The following is a 19,887-nucleotide window of genomic DNA, read 5'->3' on the forward strand; positions in this document are numbered from 1 at the left end:
CAAGTGGATCAGCACAGAACAAAAAAACAGTTTTTACGCTATTGCTATTGGAATAGCCGTCCCTGTTACAAAAACAAACACATGCGTTGGCATACTGCAAGCCTGTCTCCACTACATACATTTAGCCCCACCCTGTGTAGCTTTATGGCTGCAACAGAAAACAGGTAGTTCAAGGCAAAGGCACTGAAGCAAAGCAGTCAAATTCACTGTCTCACAGTCGGTTAGAGTACACTGCCCGAGGCCCCAGCCCCAGCCCGGCTCCATCAATCAGCTGTCGCCACAGTCAGAAACACACCTTTCAAAAGCATTCACTGGAGGAGGGGTGCAAAAAGGCAACTCAGAGGGAGAGGGGGAGGAGGGAGGGAAGTCAATATTTGTACTCAGACTTGAGGAAAGTGTGTGGGCTTGTCTTGGTGGTGGAGTAGAGGGGGGGGGGAGTTCAGGGAGGGAGAATAGGTGGGTGGAGAAGGGTGAGGTTGTGATGTAAACTATTCTTGACATGGGTGTGTCCGGGGAGAACATATTTAAGGCACCTCTTTGTCAACAATGTAAACGACCCCCCCCTCCCCTTCACATTTCTTCCAAGGTCTCCCACAGTATAGTCTGCGTAACAGAGCGTAACTGCGTAACTCCTGCCTGATCATCCACATCTATGGTCCAGTTTATGTGCAGCCATGGTTAGGATCTGCCTTCTGAGAGTTTGCTTGCTGCTTCTGCTAATGCTGGCACTGGTGAGTACCACCTCCATTTTTTTTGTAGTTGTTCTACGACACATCTGACCAGCATGTGGCATGGGGGGTCAGATGGCTGAGTGGTGAGGGAGTCGGGCTATTAATCAGAAGGTTGCCAGTTCAATTCCGACCGTGCCAAATTACGTTGTGTCCTTGAGCAAGGCACTTCACCCTACTTGCCTCAGGGAGAATGTCCCTGTGCTTACTGTAAGTCGCTCTGGATAAGAGCATGACTTCTTTTTGTGTGAAAAAACAAAGACAAAGCAGGCGATCTGCTGGCACAATTTATGAGCGGCAGAGCGGGCAGACCGGGAATTCTCCCGATTCTCCCGATGGCCACTCCGGGCCTGAATACTATTACTAAATGAGCATGTATCCACAAGGGGACAAAGTGTCCTGGGTGTAGTGTGGGATTACACAAAACTGAACATGCTATGGATGTGTGAACATGCACAAACACGTATGTATATGGGTCCAGTTCAGGGGTAGAGCATTTGACTGCAGATCAAACAGTTGTAGGTTGAAATCCCCCCCTGTAACTTGCTTTGGATATAGGCCTCTGCAAAAAGAAAACATTATAAAGTGATTTTTTTTTGCAGTCATATATTTTTGGCCTAATTTTGATCCAAAAACACACCCGTCAGCAACAGTATGATTTATGTGCAAATTCCAAGACAACGTCCAAAGTGTAAATGTGCCAGCAATCAGTCACATCTGTTCTGTCTTACTACAAGTACCGCAAAGGCAGAGCTTGCATAACATCATGAGCAAAAGCACCCAGGCACACATTTGATTCACATCATCAAATGTTGAAATCAGTTTTGAATGATTGTTGAAGAAAGGACGTTTTCTTTGCTAGGGGCAGTAAATGAGCAAAGCAAGCTATATGATGACACTGATCCCACAGGTTGAATAGACCATTATCATACTGCATTTCCAGACCAGTTAACTACAAGTCAGTCACTACATTTCAACAACACTGTACTTTCTGATAGTATTTATGCTATAGGGGAGTCAGGTGGCTGAGCGGTGAGGGAGTCGGGCTAGTAATCTGAAGGTTGCCAGTTCGATTCCCAGCCGTGCCAAATGACGTTGTGTCCTTGGGCAAGGCACTTCACCCTACTTGCTTCAGGGAGAATGTCCCTGTACTTACTGTAAGTCGCTCTGGATAAGAGCATCTGCTAAATGACTAAATGTAAATGTATTACAGATACGTTTACTTAACGTATGTAAAGTGTTAGCAGGGAAATGTACAACCAAGAAACCTTCCTAGCCAGAAAAAGGTCTGCAACCATCCAGTCAATAGGCTGTGACTTCATACGTAATATTTATGTGGAATGACTGAGCCATCTAACATGTAAGTGTGAGAGATCATGTAATGTGTGTGTGTGTCTTCTGGCCGCTCTATCACTTTGCACAACGTTGTGTTTCTCTGTCAGCTTTAATCTCTCTCTCCCTCTCCCACTCCCTCTCCCCCTCCCTCCCTCTGTGTGTGTGCACTCGGTGTGTATGTGCCGGGCTGTACATGTCATTGGCTTCGCTTCATTTAAAAAAAAAATTACTGGACCTGACTGTGGAACTCAGTTTTGTCTATGTTGCTTGTTACAGCACGACTGTTTAACATTTCTTGTGTCAAAGACGGCACACATGCATTTTATTGTTTGTGTACTGTATGTGTTTTGCACTTGTAAAATTTGAACCGTGTAATATATCTGAGAGAGAGAGAGAGAGAGAGAGAGAGAGAGAGAGAGAGAGAGTCAAGGGTGGTTGTGACATCATTGTGAATCATTGACTTGGCAACTGTAGTATCAATGATTAAGTGCTCTCCATGTAACTTGGTCCTCGACTTTATCTGGATTAAACATCCCAATCCAACAGAATCCAAGTTATTTCAATAGCTCTGTTGTGTCATGGAAATGATGAGAATGAGTGGCACCTCTTAGCGGCTCCCCCGCTGTGGAAAAGCTACAATTGTTATGATTAGATTGATGTTGCCCATTTCACAACAACAAGTACAATCAACGTCTTTGTCCGACCACGAACGTGTCAACAAAGTGAAACCCTAACCCAAACAGAGGCTACTGACCTAAAAAAGATCACAGTTGTCCAGTTATGCAAAACATCCCAACAAAAATGGTCTGGTTGCATTCCCAAATGTACAAACTGTCCAAACAAGTATTTTGTTTATGACATCCATAAATAGCCATGAACTCTTGTTGAATCATGCTGGACGGAAGAGTCCAGTCACTCATGTACACTAGTTCATAACTTCGGGTCCCTTATTTACACCCATATTCCTGATATATTGGTGTTACAATGGCCATTGCACTTTGACCTTTCGATTGAAACCTCATTCGACCCAATAGGAGCTGTCCATAGTCTTCTAAAGCCAACCAGGTGGCTCCCCAAATCCGTGAGTTGTGCCCTACTGGGGTATTTGGCATCATATAATTTAATATAATAGCTCAAAGTACCACCTTTCATTAGAGACAACAATTATGAAAAGTATTTGACCATGGTTTACCAAGGGACCTTTTGAAGTCTCCAAAGGGCACTTTTAGAAAACGCCTGGATGTACCCTAGAAAAACATGTCAAATGTATTGTGGTTTTATATTCTACTTTTGACTTGGATTAGGTAAGGCTTCATGCTGTGGTGCCATTGTGTCTTCCAGGTAATACCTCCCACCTAAAAGCACCTGCAGGCATCTGTATGCCAAACAACATTCAGACGGAAATAAAAACGTTTTATTTCCTTGTGTTCAAGCTTCTATTACTCAACACCAGTAGCACTTACAGGGATTCTGACAACAGGGGAAATAACTTCAGTGTCACCTTTTAAAAGAGACCACCACAATGCCATCCATCCATCATCTTCCGCTTGTCCGGGGGTCGGGTCGCGGGGGCAGCAACCTAAGCAGGGAGGCCCAGACTTTCCTCTCCCCGGCCACTTCCACCAGGCCAGCCGAGAGACATAGTCCCTCCAGCATGTCCTGGGTCTTCCCCGGGGCCTCTTCCCAGTGGGACGTGCCCAGAACACCTCACCAGGGAGGCGTCCAGGAGGCATCCTTATCAGATGCCCGAGCCACCTCAACTGGCCCCTCTTGACGCGGAGGAGCAGCGGTTCTACTCTGAGCCCCTCCCGGATGACCGAGCTTCTCAGCCTATCTCTAAGGGAGAGCCCGGACACCCTGCGGAGAAAACTCATTTCGGCCGCTTGTATTCGCGATCTCGTTCTTTCGGTCACTACCCACAGTTCGTGACCATAGGTGAGGGTAGGAACGTAGATCGACTGGTAAATAGAGAGCTTCGCCTTTCGACTCAGCTCCTTTTTCACCACAACGGACCGATGCAGAGCCCGCATCACTGCGGACGCCGCACCGATCCGCCTGTCGATCTCGCGCTCCATCCTTCCCTCACTCGTGAACAAGACCCCGAGATACTTGAACTCCTCCGCTTGGGACAAGATCTCCTCCCCGACCCGGAGATTGCACTCCACCTTTTTCTGGTCGATAACCATGGCCTCAGATTTGGAGGTGCTGATTCCCATCCCAGACGCTTCGCATTCGGTTGCGAACCGCTCCAGTGAGAGCTGGAGGTCACGGCCCGATGAAGCCAACAGGACCACATCATCCGCAAAAAACAGGGACCCGATCCTGAGGTCCCCAAACCAGACCCCCTCAACGCCCTGGCTACGCCTAAAAATTCTGTCCATATAGGTTATGAACAGAATCGGTGACAAAGGGCAGCCCTGGCGGAGTCCAACCCTCACCGGGAACAAGTTCGACTTACTACCGGCAATGCGGACCAAACTCTGGCACCGGTCGTACAGGGACCGAACAGCCCCGATCAGGGAGTCCGGTACCCCGTACTCCCGGAGCACCTCCCACATGAGCCCCCAAGGGACACGGTCGAACGCCTTTTCCAAATCCACAAAACATGTGTAGACTGGTTGGGCAAACTCCCATGCACCCTCCAGAACCCTGCCAAGGGTATAGAGCTGGTCCACAGTTCCACTGCCAGGACGAAAACCACACTGCTCCTCCTGAATCCAAGGTTCGACAATCCGACGGACCCTCCTCTCCAGCACCCCTGAATAGACTTTCCCAGGGAGGCTGAGGAGTGTGATCCCCCTAAAGTTGGAGCACACCCTCCGGTCCCCCTTTTTAAAGAGGGGAACCACCACCCCGGTCTGCCAGTCCAGAGGCACTGTCCCTGATGTCCACGCGATGTTGCAGAGTCGTGCCACCACAATGCATGTCCTCCAAATTGTTCAAGAACAGCTTACAATTTACTTTGGGTATGCCTTGTTTAGGCTTTTTAGGCAAATTTGACATGACTTTTAAAAGGTGGGTCGAACGCAATTATGCTGTTACAGCAATGACCCTCATGAACTGACTCCGTTTGTTGGTGTATATGTTAAGGTGTGTGTCCGTGCGTGTACTGAACAGTATGTGTGTGTGATTAGATAAAATTTTCTTTCAATGTACTTTCTTTTCAGGCTCTCAATTGCACGGCAAAAGCAGGGAAACGACACAATTCCAGACGACAAAAACGAGAGTGGATTCTTCCACCTGCAAAACTGAAAGAGAATCATGACTATACCCACAAACCGTTTATTGCTAAGGTAAATCAAAAACAATAGTTCAGGAAGTTCTGGTATGGAATAGTTTGGCAATCATTCATTTCTGACACCTGACGCCAACCTGAAACTTGACATCCATTTTGTTTTCCCCTTTGAGAATCAGGAACAGGTTTTGCATGATCTCAGGTGATTTGTTTGACGTATGGGAAGTAGAGACGCAAAATGCAGTCTGAGCCAGTCCTGCACTTCATAATTCAAATAATTTTTTGTAAGAAAACTGGCAAATGGAATCAAATTGTACATTATGTAGACTATTACATAACATAATTTAACCCTTGAGCTGCCCTCAGGTTCAAATGACCCATTGTCGTGTTGAGCCAACTTTACCCAATACAAAAACAAAGTGAAGCATTTTCTTTTAACCTTCGCGCTGTGGGAGGTCTGAGACAATGCGACGGTTAAAAGAAAATGCTTCACTTTGTTTTTGTATTGGGTAAAGTTGTTGCAACAGGAGGGTGGGTCACAATGACTGAAGGGTCACAATGACCCGAAGGTGTATGTCACGTTTTAACAAAATGCTCTCATACTCAGGATGCAATGAATGGTTTTCAAATCACAACAGTATACAGTAGATGCACAGTGCAAGAACACAGCGTGCCGTGTAACCTGACGGCTACTGGTGTGTATCCTTTGTTCAGATTCGCTCTGACAAGGAAGAAGAGGAGAAGGTGGAGTACTCACTGAACGGGCCTGGCGCTGACAAGCCTCCCTTTAACCTCTTTGTTGTCAACCCTGAGAACGGGTTTGTATGCATTAAAGGCATCCTGGACCGCGAGGAGCGAGAAGAGTACGAAGTGAGTCCACCTTGTCAGACAAATGTGGTAAACTGTTCTGTAAAGAGTCACAGGCTGTCCTGTAAATATTCATGTGGTTTGCCTCTCCACCTCTTTCTGTCCCCGCCATCTCTAACCCTACCACACAGTTGTTTGGTGTTGCAAGGTACAAAAATGGGACCTTGGCAGAGGCCAACATTCCACTTACGATTTCCGTCCTTGATGAGAATGACAACAGCCCGTATTTTGAGTTCCAATCTGGGGAAGTCACAGAGTCCAGTAAAGAAGGTATTTAACTGACCATCATCTACTCAAAGGTTTAAGACTTGTTCCGGGAGTACAATGGTACTTAGGAATGATTTGCTGGACCTGATGCTAGTTTCCTCCAGAATCACAATGACTCTTATTGAGAGACTTGTTGCTCTTGTTGGTTAGTTGTAACGGATTTAAATTCTTGTACTCGCTGTGAAATATTTTACTGTTGATTGTTTTTCTACAGGTACACTCTTGCACTTTTTGAGTTTCATGTTGTTTAATTGTAACTTGTTTAACTGCATGCTCTTATGGTTCTTCCCTTTGGCACTTATTTGGTTTTTCACAATGTATGCTTCATGTTTTGGCTGCTCGCAATGTTTGGGGCTATCTCGTTGTTATGATCAGTGACCTATGCACTTTTGTAAATCTCTCTCTTGGAAGTCGCTTTGGATAAAAGTGTTTGCTAAATGCATAAATGTAATGTAATGTACTCTGTTACAACACACAGTATCCATTAGACATTCCGTACAATCTTAAGATGGAGTTTGTTGCCATGTTCTGTGCTAATCCACTCCCACGCTTCCCCACTTGCTGGGAAAAACCAGGTACCTTTGTCATGAAGATCACCGCCAAGGATGATGACGAAGAAGGAAACATTAACTCCCAGATTGCCTACCAAATCATCAGTCAGGAGCCAAAGGGCTCGGCATCCATGTTCAAAATCGACGAAAAGACAGGGAAGCTCTACGCCAACCAAGCCACATTGGACCGAGAGGTTAGCTGAGGCCTGGAGGTTTTGCTGAGCCTCTAAGAGCTGTCGAAGATGAATCGAAAGCTCCAAGTGTTCCGCTGCTTGTGTCCATTAGAGCTGTAAACATGCGTGTCGTCCTATCCATGCAGACGGATGATCTCTACAAGCTGGTGGTGAAAGGGACGGATATGGGAGGGGGCCAGGGAGGACTGACAGGGACAGGGACGGTGGAGATCAAAGTCCTGGACATCAATGACAACGTCCCGACTCTGGAGAAGTCCGATGTAACAACCACCAACACCAATTCCTTTGAACCCTGATCAGATCCCATGAAATCTATCTGGACATTAGCATCTGTTGCATCTTCGTCCATGGCTGATTGTTGTTCTGGTTCTTTTTCAGTATGCAGGCAGTGTTGATGAGAATGTGGCTGATGTGGTTGTGATGAGGATCAAAGCTTTGGACAAAGATGTGGAACATACAGATAACTGGGAGGCCGTCTTTCACATTGTGAAAGGAAATGAAAACGGCCTCTTTACCATTGAGACAGACAAGAAGACCAATGAGGGAATTTTGAAGCTCGTCAAGGTATGTATTGGAAAACCTTTCGTTGTGTTTGGATTTCAATGTTTGGTTCATTATCTAAAATATATTTTTTCCCCTCCCTCCTTCCTTCCTTATACTGTCCAACACACCAGGCAGTGGATTTTGAGGAAGTCCAGAAGCTTGAGCTGGGACTGGTCATAGAAAATGTAGCCCCTTTCGTTGTGGGGAGTGCTGTTGAGATGGATGTGGACGTGGCAGTGGGAGAAGGAGGAGCTGGGGCAGGGGCTGGAGGTGGAGGTGGGGCTGGGACTGGAGGTGGAGGTGGAGGTGGAGGTGGAGCTGGGGCAGGGGCTGGAGGTGGAGCTGGGGCAGGGGCTGGGGCAGGAGCTGGGGCAGGAGCAGGGGCTGGGCCAGGAGGCGGGGCTGTGACAGGGGCAGGGGCTGTGACAGGGGCAGGGGCTGGGACAGGGGCTGGGGCGGGTGCTGGGACAGGGGCGGGTGCTGGGTCTGAGAAAACAGAGAAAAAGAGCTACTCGATTAAGATTGCCGTGAACAACATGCCTGAAGGCCCAGGATTCCGGCCAACCACCAAGCCTGTGCCTGTGTCTGAAGACCCAGCAGAGTTCCCAAAAGATGGGGTGATCACCACCTATCCTGCTGTGGATGGAGATACTGGAGAACCTGCAGAGGATGTCAGGTCAGTGAAAATACATCAACCTAATTATTTTGAAATCGAATTAGCCTCACCATGGACTGATGGCATGCGGCCTAGTACTGACCTAATACAATCCACTCTGCAGCTATGCCAAGGCCTATGATCCAGACAACTGGTTGACCATTGATGAGAAGACAGCTGAGATCAAACTCAACAAGATGCCAGATCGAGAGTCCAAGTTTCTGGTGAATGGGACATACTATGCCAAGATACTCTGTTTGACCAAGGGTAGGTTTGTTTGTCATGAAGGGCTTGAGCATAAACGTGTTGAAGTCACAATCAGTTCAGCGTGTAAAAGCTGGAGTCATTTATTATTCTTAAAGATGCACAATTTAACATTTGTCTGCAGTGAATGTTCCAACAGTTCTTCCTTTTTCCCACGTGCAGACATGCCTGCAAAGACAGCGACAGGCACCATAGCTATCCAAGTTCTGGACTCTAACGACCATTGCCCCATCCTGACCACCAGCTATGAGAGTGTATGCTCTGATGAGCGCACAGTGTACGTCACTGCCTTTGATGAAGATGTCAAACCGAACGGGGCTCCGTTCAACTTCACCGTGGTTACAGAGGGGACGCGAGGGAAATGGGAGGTGAAGCCATTCAATGGTGAGAGAAGAGGGGAGAATATCGTAGGATTCAAAAAGATGTAACATGGAAGTCCGGACTGTGGGATGACAAAAATGCCTCTCTCTCTTTCTCTCATTTCTCTCACTCCTCTCCTCCCCTCAATTTCCACAGAAACTACAGCTGCCCTGCATTCCCATGAGGCCTTGTGGCCGGGTGTGTATGATGTGGTCGTTGAGGTGGCAGACGAGCAAGGCCTAGCCTGCCCAGAGAAGGAGGTGTTTAGGGTGGAGGTGTGTACCTGTGCAGAAGGTGGGGAGTGTCGCTCAAGGCTCATGGGATACGCCCAGACCCACTCCTCCCAACTCTCTGCCCCAGCAATCGGCCTCCTTCTTTCCGCGGCCCTCTTACTGCTACGTGGGTGGAGCTCTCTGCAACACATTCACACATAGTTCTAGACATTTCCATACGTTCATGGTTACGTGCTGTTTGTTCTGAATATCTGGCTTCTTTGCCTCCTTGGCTGTGTTGACAGTGCTGCCTCTCCTGGTGGTGTTCTGTCATTGTGGGGACCCTGCCAGCTTTGCTGACCAGTTCACCGACCTTCCATTTGATGCCAAGGAACACCTCATCTCCTACCACACAGAGGGCAAGGGAGAGGATAGGGTGACTACTTTAGAATACCAACATCCTGGAACTATCATTTTTTAACTCAAATGTTAAAAAAAATACACGCCCCAAGAAGCAAAGAATCTTTGATAATACATTACTAATTTCTTGCTGGTAATAACATTGTCTGTTTGTATCTTTGTAGGAGGTTCCCCTGTTCAGTGTTCCTATGGTCGTGACTGACCAAGCGAACGTTGCGACTCTGGGAGCAGGGAATATCGCCACAAAGTCCTCCAGAGTGGCCAACAGCTACCGGAACAGCGGGATGTACAGTGAGTACAGTCACATGCTGGGTCGAGAGTTCAGCGTGAGTCAGACAGAGATGGACACAGGCTACGGGCACCAAAGGGAGGCCTACAATCTGGGGACCTCCCGCGGTTCCACGTTTGGCAGATACACACATTCCTCCCGTGCCAGGCAAGCCAACACACAGGATATGTTTGAAGGCATAGCCCTGCCTGATGCTTTCCTAGAGGACTACTATCTCCAGGTACTGCACGTTCTCCAATCACCTGCTACTACAATGCTGTTTATGTCTTTTACAAACTTAAGTCTGATGGAACATTAAATAAAGAGCATGGAGATGCATAATAAAAGTGAGTAAAAAGGGTTCTTTTGTTGTGTTTTGCAGAAGCTGACGTGTGCTGCTCAGAACCCTCCTACGAAGGACAGTCTGTTGGTGTATGACTACGAGGGCCAGGGTTCTCCTGTGGGCTCAGTGGGCTGCTGCAGCCTCCTGGAATCTGACAACGACCTCCAGTTCCTCAGCGACCTGGGGCCAAAGTTCAGGACCCTGGCTGAGATCTGCTCCCCTCCCAAACCCTCTCAACCCCCTAAAGTAGAAAGCGTTGTTGAGTCCAAACAAACCATCCAAAAGGAGAGCAACATCGCTAAGAGTACCGTCAACATCAACCAATCCTCAACAAGCATGGCTAACATCCACCAATCATCCACCAGCAGTGTCAACATTAGCCAATCAGCTGCAACCAGTCATGTCACCAAGGCACCCTTGTCTCCCCCTGTTGGTCAGACCATCCTGGTGCAGCAGCATGTTCCTCTGTCTCCCCCTGCTGGTCAGACCATCTTGGTGCAGCAGCCTATGTACTACACCACCACCCCCATTATGCAGCCTATGCACTACGTAGTGGAGCCACAGGTCCACAACACTGTGCTGGTGGCAGAGAGGCCCGCTGCTAACCTGCAGGGTATGATAGTGGTCAACGGATCTCAAGGATCCTCTCCAGGCCTGGTTATCCAAGGCAATAGGGTCATATCAGAGACCTCAACCTCTGGCATAAGTACGACCAGCCCTGTAAGCCCTACCAGGCCCACTATCACCACTAGCCCAGTGATGATGGCTCCAGGGAGCCCAGGCTGGGTCCAGGGCTCTGTGCCCACAGGTGGCTGGGCCACAGTAGGCCGCACCTCAGATGGTAAATATATGATAGTGGAGAGGCAGGTCAGAACCGAAGCACAAGGCTCAAACCCAGGTGTTCCTCAGGGCACTCTGCCCAGAGGTGCAGTCCTGGTCCAGGAGGCTGTTCCCCCTCAGGGGGTTTTAGGCCCAGCAGCCCAGGGTGGTGTGCGTGGCATTCTGCCAGGACACACCTTAACGGGGGGGGTGGGGCAAGTAGGGATGGGGTTGGTTAGGGTGGTGCCGGTTGGTGTTGGACAGCCTAGAGTGGGGCAAGTTATGTTAGGGCAACCAGGGGTGGGGCAAGTTATGTTAAGGCAAGCAGGGATGGGGCAAGTTATGTTAGGGCAACCAGGGATAGGGCAAGTTATGTTAGGGCAACCGGGGATGGGGCAAGTCAGGGGGATGCAGTTTGGGGAGGGGCAATTTCTAGCAGGACAGACATCAGTGAGGCAAGTTTTACCAGCAGGCGTTGTGCAAGCTGGGATCAGTCAGGTTAGTGTGGGTCAGATGACAACAGGTTTTCAGGGTGTCCCAGTCTGTGCCCAGCAGGGGCCCTTACTGAGAGGGGGCATGACTGGTCACGAGGGGCCAGAAGTGATAGCACCAAGACACACTACACCTCCTGAGGTCTTAACAACACAGACCAACACTATATCCGAGAGCCGCTTCCCTTTTGAAACTGCCGCGTCTACAAACAACGAGCGGGGAAAACCGTCGCTGTCCGAGGAGGATGGAGAGACACCTGAAGACGTGTCGGAAAGCGAAGACGCCGAAGAAGAGTTCTCAGAAAGCGAGACACCAGCCGTGCCTGTTCCTGAAGATCCAACTCTGGAAGACCGTACTAAGGAGGAGGACGCATTGGAGGCTTCCCCGCTGACGACTGAGATTACACTGGATGAGGGTCCCGAGGAGGAGCCCTTGGTGTTAGCAACCGAGGCCTCGGTACGGCAGAGCGAACAGCCTGACTCACTGGGAGAGGAACGAGCAGAAGAAGCCGCTAACTTAGGCTTTGCAGATGAAAGTATTTCCCCGATTGAGGTATCTGAGGATCTCCATGAACAGACTGCGGAGGAGACGGCGTTGGAGATCAGATCTCCTGTGGAGGAGTCCGTGGAGGAGGCTGAAAGCCAGGGGACCGAGGCCCAGGAGGACGTTGATCTTTCTGATGAGGGGCCAGGTGAAGATGCTTCAATGTTGGCCCAGAGGTCCACACATGAGTGTTCTCTGTCAGGATCTGACATAATCGATCTAGTTGCGGAAGATCAGTCGGACGAGGAAGAATCAAGAATGCTGTCTCAAGAAGAGGAAGTGATGTCAGGATTTTCCCAGGATGAGCCGACTGTTGGTGATGTTGAAGAAAACCTAGAAGAGGAATGTCCTGAGGAAATGGGGTCAGAGGTACATCTAGATCACCTTACAATGGGAGTCCCTGTCATCCCAACTGTTACCAGTGACCTGGAAGAAGTTCTGTCTGAATTTGAAGAAGTGGGATCAGATGCAGATTCAGATCACCTCACAGTGGACAACTCACTGGAAAACCAAGAAGAAACACGTTCAGAAAAGGAACTTTCACAGTCAGATCTGCATGAAAAACCCTCAGCTGAAAACATTACAGATGGTGGGGTAGAGGAAGAAAATCTTGAACAAGGCACAATATCACATCAAAATGAGTCTGTAAATAGTATTGGTGATGATCAGGAAGTAGGGGAGTGTATAGAAGAGGAAGTGACATCCTCACTGCAACATCAAACATCAGAAGACAGTTTTGGTGATGACCAGAAAGAAGAGTATATAGAAGAAGAATATACTAAAGAGGAAGTGATCTCATCACTGCAACATCAGACATCAGAAGACAGTATTGGTGATGACCAGGAAGAAGAGCAGTATACGGAAGAAGAATACACTAAAGAGGAAGTGATGTCATCACTGCAACATCAGACATCAGAAGACAGTATTGGTGATGACCACGAAGAAGAGCAGTATACGGAAGAAGAATACACTAAAGAGGAAGTGATCTCATCACTGCAACATCAGACATCAGAAGACAGTATAGGTGATGACCAGGAAGAAGAGGAGAATACTGAAGAATATCCTAAAGAGGAAGTGATGTCATCACTGCAACATCACATATCAGAAGACAGTATAGGTGATGACCAGAAAGAAGAGTATATAGAAGAAGAATATACTAAAGAGGAAGTGATGTCATCACTGCATCATCAGACATCAGGAAATAGTATAGGTGATGACCAGGACGAAGAGGAGTATATAGAAGAAGAATATACTAAAGAGGAAGTGATGTTATCACTGCAACATCAGACATCAGAAGACAGTATTGGTGATGACCAGGAAGAAGAGCAGTATACGGAAGAAGAATACACTAAAGAGGAAGTGATGTCATCACTGCAACATCAGACATCAGAAGACAGTATTGGTGATGACCAGGAAGAAGAGCAGTATACGGAAGAAGAATACACTAAAGAGGAAGTGATGTCATCGCTGCAACATCAGGCACCAGGAGAGTATATTGAAGGACAGAGTGCTCAAGGGGCGGAAAAAGAGGTCGGGTCTGACCAGGATGTGGAAATATCTCCTTCTGTAGAGAGTGAGGGTCTCCTGGAGGAGGAAGACCAGACAAAGATCATCCAGGATGTTGAGATCTCAGAGGAGACAGAGACAGTGATTTTGCCCCCCACCGACATGGCCTTATCATCCCAGTCCTTTGAGGAAGGGGGAGAATCAGAGAACGGTCTTGTTGTGGGTGAAGTATTTAATGCAGAAGTTACTTCCACAGTGGAGGTAGAGACAGAATCGACCTCTTCGATGCCCAAGACAGAGATTGTCGCAGTGGCAGAGCCCCAGGGAGTGTGGACTGATGGGCAAACAGTGGATGGAGACTCCAGTCTGGTGGAAGGCGTTGAACCAAGTTCAGAAGCTGAGAAGGTGGAGTTGGATAGCACAGGACACGCCAAAATTTCTGCCACACCAAGTGCTGAGTGGACGCTGGTGCCGGCTGCTGAACACCTGCAAATAGGTGAGCTCTCACCGGCCCGGGATGAATTTGGAGATGCAGAGGTTGTCGAGGTGCCGGAAGGGGCAGTTAGTACCACAGAGGTAGCAACAGAACCCACAGACACCCAGGGCGGCGTGGAGACGGCTGGGGCCACTGGTGGGGAAACCACTGGTGGTGAAGTCACTGCACATGTGCAAGAAGCCACGGTTTCAACTCCTCGGAACAAACTGAGGAAAAGTAAAAAGGGCTCCACCAAAAGTCCCAAAAGTCCAACGAGTCCTTCTCGCAGGTGCAGTCAACAGTGAGAGCTTTGCAGAAAATGTCCTCAGAAGTATTGCTTCTGTACTTGTCCGGGGGTTTCTATTATCGAGATTCTTGTCTGTTGGTATTTTGGTTTATTTGCTTTTTTTATGACAAAGTATGTAGGCTTAGGTATAAGATTAACAAAATGTTTTATTGGTAAATGCTTAGATGCTGAACATGTTTGTACATGTCCTTGTGGTGCGTGGAATACATTTAAAAGCCTCTTCTGTGCTTTTTTACATGATCAATTGTAGATGTGGTTGATATTTGTACTGCATTTACAGAATAAATGCCAAAATGTCAGTGGTATATCATTTGGTTTTATTATATTCACTAATTTGTATGTTTCATTAACACTCTTTATCAAAACTATATTTCTCACATCCAAAAGCCAGCATGTTTGTTTCCCACAAGCGTCAGAGCAGATTATGTCTGTTGTGCCTTTGGGGCTGTGAGAACAGAATGCAAGCTAATGCTAACACGTACCAACCTGCTTTGCTGACAGGACTTTACAACCTGAGCCAAAATACACTCCGACAAAACATTCTCAACACCTAGAGCACAAAACATTCACACCAGATGTTCAAACAGTACAGGAGATCTCCTGGACAACAATGGAAACGCAACACACCCTTACAAAGTGTCCTATGCTTTATAAATGAGTTGGTTTTGATAACATGACAAAACTGATTGAGAAAAACAACAGCGAGAGCTAATCCAGTTTAAGCTCTGCTGTCAAAAGCCACTTTGACAAAGAAGGCCATTCACACAGCTTTACCCACAGGAGGTAATACTACACCTGATTGGAAGGCTGCCTAAAACACAGACTGACTGACTGTACTATTAACTTAACCAGAGCTAGCATGGTTTGTGTGTATGTTATGAGCAGGTAGAACAAAGGCATGTGAGATGTTCTATTGGTCCCGGATGCTTGCCAATTCCCACAGGAAATGCTCTCCCTCGTTTGCGGTTGAGAAAAAAGAACAGCATGTAGTATTTAATTAAGCAAATGCCCACGAGATAAGTCATCCAATAAGGGGTATCCTAAGGTCCTTTGTAATTCAGTTTAGTGGAGCCAAACTGTCAATCAAGTGTTTGTGGCAACTGACTCTGAGCCAACAACTGACATGTCTTTAATTGCCTTGACACAGATACAATTCGACTAGGTTTCATAAAAACCGATATTCGTACAATTGCTGTATTTGAACCCTACTTTGTTTCCCAAGATTAGACCAATATTATGAGCACGCTGGCAAATTCCTGTCTTAGCTCCCACCGTGGCCAAATCCTTTTTTATAGGACTGCTACAAAGCGTGGTCTGTGTGAGTTACTCAATCTCTGGGTATTGATTTAGCCGACAGAAGGAGGCAGGGTATTTCTGAGTAGCCTGGGGGGCAGGGGGGGGGGGGTGCTGGGTATAAAGCTATGCTGCCTTTGTCCTTGCCACTCTACCTGTCTTTAAGTGAGTAGGTAGAGCAGCCTGTCGAACTCCAGGATGGTCAGATCACTGCTTGGCCTGCTTTTCGCCTCCTCGGTTCTGCTTTGCAGCGCCACTCCAGTGGTGAGTATGTGCATGTGTCTTCCCATGGGCTATGAGAACATCTTTGCACATAAAATCATGCACGCCGTTGTCGATCATGTCATTGTGCGACAGTCTGGACAGTAATAGAACTTTTTATATCAAGAAAGCGTGGTAGAAAGTAGTTTGTTGAGTTCTAGCCTTGGTGGAAGAAAAAAATAATTAGTTTGGCCATCATGGCATGAGGTTTTGGAGTTCATTCCAGGCAACGTTAACAGTTTCTCTGCACAAAAGTCATGTTCAAACACCAACAAGGCTCTGTGCCCTTGAAAAGGGTGGTTAACCTGGTTTACTGTACACACTGGTTGGGCACAGTATGTTATGTCAACAAATGTCATCATGGCAAATAAGTGATGTTAGCTGTTTAAGTGACCCAAGATAAGAGAAGAAGGTCAACAACAACAAGAGGAGGCAATGACACAATATCAAGTTTAGATGGTTGGATAAGGAATGTGTTTGTGTGCTTGTGAGTGTGAGATAAGGAAAAGAGACAAGCCAAGGGAAGAAACCATTAGTATTATAACAGGTATAGTTACTGCTAGGGATGGAATGGCACTAGGGTTGACAACCTTGTACCTCCGCCACATTCACCTCTCTGTTTCGCTACACTTTGACCTCAGCATGTCTGTCCCAGCTGGATGTTAAATTCCCCGATGTGTCTACATGTGCACCGCGTGTAGTGTTGTTGACTAGTTTTGCGGTCCAGGACAGGCATGGTGAGTCGGATGCCAAATGCCCTCTGATGGTGAAGATCCTGGACGCGGTGAAGGGTGTGCCAGCCGGCTCTGTGGCACTAAAGGTGGCCCGACGAGATGCTAACGGAGCGTGGGCACAGGTCGCTAACGGGTGAGGAGGTCATTGTCTTGAGTGTGAAAGGAAATCAACATGTAAAAGATGTGGATGCGATTTCTTGAATGTCAGAATGGAGATTGAAAACGTACATCATAATGACATTTAGACGTTTAGTCATTTAGCAGACGCTCTTATCCAGAGCGACTTACAGTAATACAGGGACATTCCCCCGAGGCAAGTAGGGTGAAGTGCCTTGCCCAAGGACACAATGTCATTTGCGCATGGCCAGGGAATCGAACGGGCAACCTTCCGATTACTAGCCCGATTCCCTAACCGCTCAGCTACCTGACTCCCTTAAGCGTGAGGCTACTAAACACGGTCCTTATACCTCCTCCCAGGGTTACAGACGCTACTGGGGAGGTTCACAACCTGATCACAGAGCAGGATTTCCAGCCAGGGGTGTATCGTGTTGAGTTTGACACCAAGTCTTACTGGAAGGCCGAAGGCCGGACACCATTCCACGAAATGGCGGATGTGAGTTCTTCCCTCGTCTTGTGGAAAAGGTTTAAGTGCTGAGGTGATGTGCATGTCAAACAGCAATGAAAATACCATCACTCAGGCCTCTGGAACAGCGTATTGTCACAATGTTTTTTTTTGTCTTCAGTTTGTGGAAAGAGTTGGCCGAACGTGAGTCAAACGTCAACCATGTTTGCAAAGGGATCGGCTCAGAATGTCGTTGTGTTTGTGTCTGTGCAGGTTGTGTTCGAGGCGCATGTTGGCGGTCATCGCCACTACACCCTGGCCCTGCTGTTGAGCCCGTTCTCCTACACCACCACTGCAGTGGTGGTGAACACACACGAGTGACACACACACACACACACACTACCCAGGTCACCCCAATAAACAGCTGGAGAACAGTCCGGGCATTGCTTCCTCTATATTTTGCTGTGCTGTGGCAAATCCTGTTCTTATTTCAATGTGTGTTCAGGATTGTTTGTTTGTGAGAAGTTTCCATGAGACAAATAACTCCAGGACACTTTGGGGGTGTTTTCCAGAACATGGCAATGAAGGTGTTTATTCATCTTCTTGATTGACCCAGAAAAAAATAAACAAAAACCGAACAAAGTCCAACAGTTCAACTCTAGACTTCTTTACTGGTCTGTTAAAGATTGTAGAAGATTGACAAGATAGCCAACATGTCAACTTTAAAGTAAAGTTCTTTTTAGCATCGTTCGAGGGAGATGTTTCTAGTTACGGGAGCGCTGAACAAGACAGACGCAAAACTGAGCGTGTGCAGAGTAGACAATACATTGAATTCTTATCACCCAGTTTAGAAAGATGTTCATTTCATTTTTATGAGTCCAAAAAGATTGTACATGTCATGGCAACGGGTTAATTCCATTCCACCAGTTAACTAGCATTCCAATTAGATAACTTTCTTCATTTAAAATCTATACTTCCCCTAAAACGCCAACACCTTATCGGGTTGTCAAGAATAATAATTTGAGATGTGGAAAGCATAAACCTTTGGATTTGGAGAAATTGCAGCCATTTCATCAATCCTGTACAAACCCTGGTACAGACTCAACACAGATACAGTAAGACTCCTTTTAAATCTTATCAGTCAGTTGTAATGAATTGTTTAATGTGTCTTAAATCAGACCTCCTGACTGGAAATACAGAATAGAAAAAAAGAAACATGTGCACTTCAGTTTAAAACAACCCCAAATCGTTATCCTTCAAACAAGAATACAAAGTGAAAACAGTTGGTGGGAGGGAGGGGGAGAAAAGAAAATAACTCAAGGCACAAATATGAATACTGCAAAATGTAATACTCTATATTACAATAATGTACCGGTGAATATATCATCTGAAATGTTCTATCTATATTTTGATATTCCAACAACCAAGAGGTGAGGTTGGGGGTCGGGGATTCGGGTAGGCTTCTAAACCTCCGGTGCCACGGGGCAGCCAGCACAATGCCCAGACGGCCCGCCCCTTGCACCGTATCTAACACACCCTCTCCCCCCCTCCTCAAGAACAATATGTACAACTCCAGAATACTGATCCTAGACCAGTTCCAGTGATCTGCGCCTTCCTCTAATTCACTTCCTAATACCCTTAACACTGTTCCTTGAACAGCGTACTGACACTTAACTGGGAACGGAGAGGAGCGGGGGGGGGGGGGGGGGGTCTCTTCTAGCAGATGAGATCCCACGACCGGGCTTACAAACAAGTCTCTCTGCTACAGCGGCTCAGCTTGCGAGTACCACGGGATGCGAGAGCCTATAAACAAAAGCGGCGGGGGGGGGGGTTTACTTCGTCTTATGCAAAATCTGATGAGCAAGAAGGCATAGCACAAGAGAAGCCCCTATCCACCCAACACTGACCGATCAAACCCTTAACACCAAACCCAAGATCCCTAACACTAGGTTTTTGTTTCTTTTCCATTTCTTCATATGACAACACTTTTAAGAGCCGAGCTAGGCGCCTTTCCGACAGCCGGGAGCAGAGCGACGACGAGGCAGAGCGGGAGGAGCCGAACGAAAAGGAGGGCGACGAGAAAGCAAAGGGATGAGGGGAGACGGATGAGAGGGAGAGGAATGATGGGGTGGCAGAAGTGGACTTTTGGCACAGTTCACCTCCGATAGAATGTCACGTCGGGGTCTCCGCCCCTCTCCTCACCCAATTGGTCGGATGCACGCACGCACGGACGCACACACACACACACACACACTGAGGTTTATATAACCGTCGTAGCTACGGGGGGCCCAGATCAAACACAGACTTTAGCCTTGCGCTCAGGCCGCGTTCGCTTTGACGGTCATTTCTCGGCAAACGTCTCCAGATCGCTCTGCGGTGCCACGGGAACGCCGGGACAGAGAGGACTGGCTCGGGGTAGACGACAAGCGTCCTGGTGGAACGAGACCAGGACGTCACCTTCCCCTCTCTGTCACCAGCAGAACCCAGCTTCTGATGAGGGGGGACGGGGAACCCCTGTCTGTTTTCATAGAGCTGTTCAGTTTCAGACATACGTGTCATAAACTGATGCAAACGACAACAAAATAATGTACTTTGGACATGTAACGTTTGGACAAAAGACAAAACTATGTACAAGAGGGGAAAAAAGAACTAT

The 19,887-nt window shown here is 47.5% G+C and overlaps 2 protein-coding genes across 2 annotated transcripts; both read left to right on the top strand.

The window, feature by feature from the left end:
- The first annotated feature begins 575 nt into the window (after positions 1–575).
- LOC136936591 (desmoglein-2.1-like) lies at positions 576–12,694 on the top strand. The gene is made up of 17 exons (XM_067230202.1): positions 576–731; positions 5,231–5,356; positions 6,013–6,168; positions 6,297–6,435; positions 7,008–7,177; positions 7,303–7,437; positions 7,556–7,741; positions 7,852–8,396; positions 8,500–8,642; positions 8,802–9,023; positions 9,156–9,398; positions 9,517–9,647; positions 9,796–10,140; positions 10,282–11,280; positions 11,617–12,009; positions 12,130–12,244; positions 12,519–12,694. Exons 1-17 carry the CDS (start codon positions 675–677, stop codon positions 12,692–12,694), a joined length of 4,281 nt encoding a protein of 1,426 aa, XP_067086303.1. The 5' UTR covers positions 576–674.
- Positions 12,695–15,782: 3,088 nt separating this feature from the next.
- Positions 15,783–17,671, top strand: ttr (transthyretin (prealbumin, amyloidosis type I)). Its single transcript, XM_067230297.1, has 4 exons — positions 15,783–15,941; positions 16,666–16,805; positions 17,150–17,285; positions 17,508–17,671. The coding sequence occupies exons 1-4, from the start codon at positions 15,876–15,878 to the stop codon at positions 17,613–17,615; spliced, it is 450 nt and encodes a 149-aa protein (XP_067086398.1). The 5' UTR covers positions 15,783–15,875; the 3' UTR covers positions 17,616–17,671.
- Positions 17,672–19,887: the final 2,216 nt, after the last annotated feature.

The sequence above is a fragment of the Osmerus mordax genome, chromosome 27, assembly GCF_038355195.1.
Source record: "Osmerus mordax isolate fOsmMor3 chromosome 27, fOsmMor3.pri, whole genome shotgun sequence".
Lineage (NCBI taxonomy): Eukaryota > Metazoa > Chordata > Actinopteri > Osmeriformes > Osmeridae > Osmerus > Osmerus mordax.